This window comes from Salvelinus namaycush, chromosome 13 (genome assembly GCF_016432855.1).
Source record: "Salvelinus namaycush isolate Seneca chromosome 13, SaNama_1.0, whole genome shotgun sequence".
Taxonomy (NCBI): domain Eukaryota; kingdom Metazoa; phylum Chordata; class Actinopteri; order Salmoniformes; family Salmonidae; genus Salvelinus; species Salvelinus namaycush.
In genome coordinates, this window is record NC_052319.1 from 39,822,355 (window position 1) to 39,831,511 (window position 9,157).

Sequence of the window (9,157 nt, forward strand, 5' to 3'; positions counted from 1 at the left end):
CACCGCGGATAGATGCCCACCCAGACCCTCCCCTATAGGTTCAGGTTTTGCGGCCGGAGTCCGCACCTTTGGGGGGGGTACTGTCACGCCCTGACCTTAGAGAGCCTTTTTATGTCTCTATTTGGTTTGGTCAGGGTGTGATTTGGGGTGAGCATTCTATGTTTTTGTTTTCTATGATTTTGTATTTCTATGTTTTGGCCGGGTATGGTTAATATCGTTGTCCCGGATTGGGAACCATACTTAGGTATCCCTTTTCCCTCCTTTCTGTGTGGGAAGTTGTCTTTGCTTGTGGCTCTATAGCCTTAAGCTTCACAGTTGTTTTTGTATTGTTTCTTGTTTTTGTCGGCGTCATCCTAAATAAAAGGGAATATGTACGCTGACCACGCTGCGCTTTGGTCCTCTTCATTCAACGGCCGTGACAGAGGGGCATTAAGATTCCCGTCCATTTCAAAGTTAATACTAATGTTGTGTTTGTAAAAGGGCAGGGAATTCTTCTACTGTTTTTCCTCTAATATACTGAAAAAAATAGCAACGCAACATGCAACCATTTGAAAGATTTTGCTGAATTACAGTTCATATAAGGAAGTTAGTCAATTTAAATGAATTCATTAGACCCTAATCTATTGATTTCACATGAATTGCCAGGCCAACCCACTGGGGAGCCAGACCCAGCCAATCAGAAGGAGTTTTTATTACAGACAGAAATTCCCCCCCTCCCCTCCTCTGATGATCACGCAGGTGAAGAAGCCGAATGTGGAGGTTCTGGGCTGGTGTGGTTATACGTGGTCTGCGGTTGTGAAGCCAGTTGGACGTGCTGCCAAATTCTCTAAAACGATGTTGGAGGCGGTTTATGGTAGACAAATGAACATTAATTTCTCTGGCAACAGCTAAGGTGGACATTCCTGCAGTCAGCATGCAAATTGCACGTTCCCTCAAAACTTGAGACATCTGTGGCATTGTGTTGTGTGAAAAAAAACCTGCACATTTTAGAGTGGCCTTTTATTGTCCCCCAGCACCTGTGTAATGATCATGCTGTTTTATCAGCCTCTTGATATGCCATACCTGTCAGGTGGATGGATTATCTTTACAAAGGATAAAATGCTCACTAACAGGGATGTAAACACATTTTTGAGAAATTAGCTTTTTATGCATATGGAACATTTCTGGGATCTTTTATTTCAGCTTTACATGTTGCATTTATATTTTTGTTCAGTGTACTTCCAAATGTACTTCCAAATGATATAACCTGTTTTGCATAGTACAGAAATCAAACACTGCTTATGGGCACCCAAGCATATTGTATAGTCTAAGAAGGTCATGGTTGTGATATAGAGGCCAATTGCTTGTTGTGTATGTGTGTTTGTATAAATCATTACAAGTTAATATTGAGTTTGTACACTGTGAGGTGCCCTAAAAATGTAAACATGCTAAAAGGCAACAAACTTGTTAAAGACCAAACTTATAGTGTCTAAATGTACATACCAGGTTGAATTCAGTGTTTGGATTAAACAAGACATATTTTACAGATGTAGGATCTTAATTTGAGCCAGTTTGCTACAACAGCAGGAAAATAATCCTACAGCTACCAGATATGTGGAATTATAATGTGGAATTATAATTCATTGACATTTTTGGAGGAGTTCATACATTTTTCGTAAAGTTCTCCTGCAACAGGGTGATCAAATTAAGATCCGACATCTGTAGCAGTCATATCACGGCTTTGGCCCAGATATCGGCCATATCCTAGCGATGTTTGCATTACTCAAGGTAACAGACTTTACATTAAAACACATACAGTAATAAAGTGGTAATAAAATGACAATAGTACAGTAACACGTTATATCCCAGTAAAATACTAATATGAGGGGATTTAAATTCTATTGCAGACTATTGAACTTGATATGTCTTCTACAGAACCTCAATGACAGGCCGTCGAGGATACCTGGCCAGGCTTGGCCTACAGTATATTTTGTACCATCCCTTTTCCTCGTCATATTGTAACACTAGCCATATGAAATGTCCCCCAATTGGTCCCTGACATTAGCCTACTTATCACGCCACCTTAACAACCTTTGAGACTACTGCAACCTGGCATAAGAAACTCCCAGCTTCAGCTCTGACCAGGGTATGAACTGTGCAACATCTGAACTTTAGCCCAAACGCCAAAGATGATGTTTCACATCTGCAAGAATCAAATTGAGACTAAGGGTTCACCCAAATAGCTGTGTCCAACATGACAATGACTTATACATGGTGCTAAGACTTTTATCATAAACCAAAGGTGGTTTATTAAATTCTTCAAATTGTTCATGAATTTGTCAATCAACTTATTCTTAACAAATCTAAATCATTGTTTAGTTTCTGTATTAATATGGACTTTATAAAATGCAGGTCCTTTGGGGCCGTTTTGATCCCAGCCAACAACAGTTCTGCCTATAGTAATTTGATGAATCTGACCTTTATTTGAATGTAGGTTTCTCTGGAGACATAATAACAAGATATCCATTACACCAGAGGGTGGATGGGGACCTGTATCAGTAATTTGGAACAGATAGACAGATCATCTACAGAGATATATCTCCCCATGTATGCCCAAGATTGTACTTTTCTGTACCACATATCGTACGACTGTGTACAAAACCAAAATTACCTACGTTATATGCATATACAATTTTGCCAATAGTATAAATACTTAATAGTACTGCAATACAGAACTCAGATACGCTCTGAATCTACATACAGTTGAAGTCGTAAGTTTACATACACTTAGGTTGGAGACATTAAAACTAGTTTTTCAACCACTCCACATATTTCTTGTTAACAAACTATAGTTTTGGCAAGTCGGTTAGGATATCTACTTCGTGCATGACACATGTCAGTTTTCCAACAATTGTTTACAGGCAGATTATTTCACTTAGAATTCACTGTATCACAATTCCAGTGGGTCAGAAGTTTACATACACTAAGTTGACTGAGCTTTTAAACAGCTTGGAAAATTCCAGAAAATGATGTCATGGCTTTAGATAAAGCTCCAAAACCACCATAAAAAAAAGCCAGACAACGGTTTGCAACTACACATGGGGACAAAGATCGTACTTTTTGGAGAAATATTCTCTGGTCTGATGAAACAAAAATAGAACTGTTTGGCCATAATGACCATCGTTATGTTTGGAGGAAAAAGGGGGAAGCTTGCAAGCCGAAGACCACCATTCCAACCGTGAAGCACGGGGGTGGCAGCATCGTGTTGTGTGGGTGCTTTGCTGCAGGAGGAACTGCTGGTGCCCTTCACAAAATAGATGGCTACATGAGGAAGGAAAATTATTTGGATAAATTGAAGCAACATCTCAAGACATCAGTCAGGAAGTTAAAGCTTGGTCGCAAATGGGTCTTCCAAATGGACAATGACCCCAAGCATACTTCCAAAGTTGTGGCAAAATGGCTTAAGGACAACTAAGTCAAGGTATTGGAGTGGCCATCACAAAGCCCTGACCTCAATCCTATAGAAAATTTGTGGGCAGAACTGAAAAAGCACGCGTGAGCAAGGAGGCCTACAAACCTGACTCAGTTACACGAGTTCTGTCAGGAGGAATGGGACAAAATTCACCCAACTTATTGTGGGAAGCTTGTGGAAGGCTACCCGAAACATTTGACCCACGTTAAACAATTGAAAGGCAATGCTACCAAATACTAATTGAGTGTATGTAAACTTCTGACCCACTGGGAATGTGATGAAAGAAATAAAAGCTGAAATAAATCTCTCTACTACTATTCTAACATTTCACATTCTTAAAATAAAGTGGTGATCCTAACTGACCTAAGACAGGGAATTTTTACTCAGATTAAATGTCAGGAATTGTGAAAAATGTATTTGGCTAAGGTCTACGTACTCTTCCGACTTCAACTGTATAGAGCCATATTGGTATGTATTCTCAGAAAAGTATTTATTCTAGGGCAAATCTAAAACAGTCTTAATTTGAATCCAGGTTTCTCTGGGGTCATTATAAAAGGGGCAGTGCAGTTAACTTGATTTTCCAGATTTTTCCCCCTGATATTTCCACACTATCAGGTCGAAATAACGCCCTGAAATTGTGAAAATTATGATAATGCCCTTTTTGTGTAAGAATTTGTTTTTTTTCCTACTGGAATTTCTGCCTGTTCATGTGGGATGGAGTTTTTGGCTCAGATCATGATGTCACAATCTGATCTGATTATAATACATCAATGACCATTCATCTGGGTAAGGGGGTGGGCTCTATCAGGGCTGTGTAAGTAAATATCTTCAAATTAGTTTCCTAACGCCAACAGGATCAAACAGCATTTCAATGGCCAAAAGAGGCTCAGGGAAATAAATGACAAAAAAAAGTTATTTTCATTAAATAAACACACAGAGTGATTTGTTAGGCATAAAGTGATGATTTAAAAATACAAATAAAAAGACTGCATGGGGGCTTTAAGTTGTACATATCATCATTGAGGTGGAGGTGGACCTGTATCAGTGATTTAGACCAAATAGACTGATCATCTGCAGAGATGGAGCACCTAATTTACACGCCTGTCGTTATCATAGGTTATAACTAGGTATGGCCGTGTACAAAATCTAAATGACCTTAGATATATTCTTAGTTGTAGTCAAAGCTGCTCATAAAAGTCTGTCAGTGGTACGAATACTGCCTGACGACTCAAACTGAATTTTACTGCTGCTCTATGTTCGCTACATTCTTCAGTCTGAGACGGCCATCGTTGAAGTCTTTTGTGGTGACGTCAAAATGAGGGGTGTTGTACAAAACAAAATCATCAGCGATTGGATCATCTCTAACCAATCAAAGTATCAAAGCCAATGACTAATGTTCAAAACGCGGCTTTGCGCATGCGTGTTCTGGCTCTGGTCCAACCCATCGTTTTCTGGAACCAATCACAATGTTTAGAAAGTGTTTGCATTCTATAAATCGTCAAGGAGGTACTCAGATCCAGACTCATGGCGGAGAAGAAACTAAAGTCTGTGGGCGTAGTGTAGAGTTTGGCCGGCACTAGGACTCTGGGTAGTCCCGTGTAGCTCAGTTGGCAGAGCATGATGCTTGCAGCACCAGCGTTGTGGGTTTGATTCCCACAGGGGACTAGTATGAAGATGTATGCACTCACAACTGTAAGTTGCTCTGGGATAAGAGCGTCTGCTAAATTAAGTAAATGCAAATGTGTAGCCAGGCAAATTAATACGTGGTAGAACTGTAATATAGAAACTAGCTACCCTCTGTACAAATAATGCTGAATTGCTGTGTATTCTCCCAAAAAATAGAATTAATATAATACCCTCCAACATTCTATATGTGCTACTTGTTATGATATGTTGGGTGTTATACCATATAATACCCTCCAACATTCTATATGTGCTACTTGTTATGATACGTTGGGTGCTATACCATATAATACCCTCCAACATTCTATATGTGCTACTTGTTATGATACGTTGGGTGCTATACCATATAATACCCTCCAACATTCTATATGTGCTACTTGTTATGATACGTTGGGTGCTATACCATATAATACCCTCCAACATTCTATATGTGCTACTTGTTATGATATGTTGGGTGCTATACCATATAATACCCTCCAACATTCTATATGTGCTACTTGTTATGATACGTTGGGTGCTATACCATATAATACCCTCCAACATTCTATATGTGCTACTTGTTATGATACGTTGGGTGCTATACCATATAATACCCTCCAACATTCTATATGTGCTACTTGTTATGATACGTTGGGTGCTATACCATATAATACCCTCCAACATTCTATATGTGCTACTTGTTATGATACGTTGGGTGCTATACCATATAATACCCTCCAACATTCTATATGTGCTACTTGTTATGATATGTTGGGTGCTATACCATTTGGTTTTATGCTTTTTGATGCATGTTGCCATAGCCCATACGACTCCCATTGTTTCATTAACAGCGTTGCTAATGCTGACTTGGCTGTGCCCTGTGGTTTTTAATCACATAAATATGACAAAATGTATATTTACTTCAAATTCGTAAAACTAAATGATGCTTCAATCAAATGATGGTAACTCTGCTTTTTAGTACTTATGTCGATTCTACTTTGGAAAAAAACTGCACATTATATCAAGGAAGATATTTTGGGGGGGCTTTACAGAATAAGCTAATTAAGTGTTTCCTAATTTAACTAAAATAACAGTCTGTTTTGGTAATTTTTTCCCCAGATAACATTGTTGACATGTCTAATGATATTGTGATGATAATTACATTTATATTTTGCTTTGATTGTTGCTTTTTCCAACAGTTTCTTCTTGGGGTCAAAATGACCCCAGTTGGTAATCAATGTATGTAAAATATGTTGGGAGCTTGAGCGTTAAAACCGTGGTTTGATAAATGGCCTAAAGCTTGGAAAGAGGTTGCCTACCAGGTCTTTTAAAAAGTCAAGGAGAATGCACAGCATTGGAAAACAAAAAAGGGAAATTAAATGACGTAGTCCTTAGGCTATGTAGTTAACAAGTGGCAGGATATATGGACAACTGACCAGGCACAATTAAAATATGACAATACATAATAATAGCCTAATTTTAAGTGGGACGTTTAATAGTTGTCCACATGGAATTGTATGCAATTTTACGCGTGTTCGTCAAGCACATCTGCGCACAAACACGGGCTATAATTAACTATTAACAATCGTTAAGCCCCTTACGAAAAAGATTGCAGTCAGAGTGCAGTTTAACTGTAGTACAATGCAATATGAGTGCAGTTCAAGTGCAGTCTAACTAGTATGCTGCAAATCCTTCGTCCAAAAGAACACCGTTTTTTTACTACAATAATTCGGCAGTTTTACTGCAATTACAGTGTGGTATAGTTCAACTGCAGTTCAATTCTGCAATTACTGCGTCCAAAATACCACAGTCGACTGCAGTTACTGCACTTTTACTGCAGTTTCAAAACTGCAATACTTTTTTTGTAAGGTTTTGTGTCAACATAACCGAACTAAAGCTGAGATAAATGTAGCGTGAAAGTGGCATAACTCCGTTTTCTGTTTATCCATTTTGGGGATATCAAGCACCATCATTTGATATTGAATTGGCTAAATCCAAATTACTCACGGGCTTCTTGACACGTGAAGTCTATTCGGGGGAAATATTGAAAGACATACATCTTAAAACAACTAATTTACACAACTGTAGATCGTTGAATGCAAAGTCCAACTCGAACTCATGGACACACACGGGATAAAAAGATATATCAACAAGTAAGAATTCTTATCTTACCTATTCCAGAGTCTGAATCACAAGATCCCAAATAAGCGGAATGTAGTAAAACAATGCATGGAATCCACCAGCTATTCATTGCAGACATGTCAGCGGTCGGAGAGGTAGACTACAGTAAAGTTGCTGTGAAACCTTCATCAACTTTTGTTTAAGAGACTGATGATGGTAGCTGATCACCCACGCACTTCCGGTTAGTAATAGACTGGCTATATTTACTCTCCTTGATGGTGAGCTGCACACAAACTCTTAAAACGGTTCATATTACATTTTTCGAAATGAATAGCAAGTAACTATATTCCTAGTTTCGTTATCATTATTGGTTGGACCAGTTCTCTCTTGAAAATTATATTTTATCTCAATGAGACTACATATTTTTAATTTATCTAGGCAAGTCAGTTAAGAACAAATTCTTATTGACATTGACAGCCTACCCTGGACCAATTGTGCACCGCCCTATGGGACTCCCAATCACAGCCAGATACAGCTTGGATTTGAACCAGGGACTGTAGTGATGCCCCTTACACTGAGATGCTGTGCCTTAGACTACTGTGCTACTCAGGAGCTTAACCTGGATAATTAAAGATTAAATATATAGAGAGCTCGATTTTGTCACTATAGTCCCTGGTTTGAATCCAGGCTGTATCACATCCAGCTGTGATTGGAAGTCCCATAGGGCGGCACACAATTGGCCCAGCGTCGCCTGGGTTTGGCCGGGGTAGGTGGTCATTATAAATAAGAATTTGTTCTTAACTGACATGCCTAGTTAAATAAAGGTTAAATACACATTTTAAATGGTGTTCACACTGTATCTTCATTACATTCTGGAGGCTACTGTGACCATACAGAAGCACTATTACATTGCCACAATGCGTTGAAAGTAAGCTATAAATGCCTCAATGTGATTTAGAGTTTTTATGTTATGGTAATGATGAGTGGTCATTGCATGTTATTCTTCTGTCTATAACACGTTTCTTTTCTAATGTGTACCAAAATCAGGTACTATACATTAGAAAGAAAACCTGTTGATGAGTGTAAAGTTATTATTATTGTTGATCTTCCAAATGTACAGTTGTCACCTTTCATATTTGGAATTGTTTGGAAACCAAAGGAACTTCTCTCTGCATAACTTGGGATGTGATGAACAGTGGCAAGCTATGCCCTCCGGTCACATCTTGTCAGCTCTCTCTATACCTTAATCTGCCACTATTCATTCCACTGCAATGAAATATTCAAATCTGAAGCACATTACTTGTTCAGTTTTTGCCAGAAATTCCATCAAAGTGTCAGGGAACTTGTACATGGCTGGTGGTCTTTGGGAACACTTCAGATAAAAGCAAAATCCTAGCTTGTATTGAAAATCTGTGATCTATCTGGGAAATTGTATTGTTGTAGGTTTTGGATTAAGCTGTAGGGAAAACATGCAATGTACTGTAGGCCTGTACTCAACCAGTCTAGATCACTTGCACAATGTTAAACTGATCAAACAATGAAATTAGTGTATGGTAGCTGATACCTGTGTAAGCTAGGCCTTCACGGGGGATATTTCAGTGAGAAGGCATACAAGGATGGTACAGCATCTTTCTGCCTAAGGTGAGTGCTTTTATTTGCAAGTGAAGAATAAATAGGGGCCAAACTTCTTTAGCCTACAATATTGACAATATAACAAACAGGAGCAAATTAATAAGCCTACAGCTAAATACTTTACCCAGGCTCCATCATGTCTGTTGTGGGATAGCACCTACCAACCACCACCTGTCTGGCCAGGACAGAACGACAAGGGTTTCAATACTTTTTTACACATAATGCAATTAACCAGGGAACGTTATATTATACAGTGCCAGTCAAAAGTTTGGACACACCTACTCATTCAAG

At 38.8% G+C, this 9,157-nt stretch overlaps 1 protein-coding gene across 1 annotated transcript in view; it reads right to left on the reverse strand.

Annotated features, from left to right (window-relative positions):
• The window catches only part of LOC120058000 (tissue factor pathway inhibitor-like), a 53,396-nt gene extending 45,948 nt beyond the window's left edge, over positions 1-7,448 (reverse strand). The window contains exon 1 of the mRNA XM_039006485.1: positions 7,286-7,448. Within this exon, the coding sequence (XP_038862413.1) occupies positions 7,286-7,373 (88 nt within the window). The 5' untranslated portion in view covers positions 7,374-7,448. The remainder of the gene's footprint in view (positions 1-7,285) is intronic.
• Between the last annotated feature and the right edge of the window lie 1,709 nt (positions 7,449-9,157).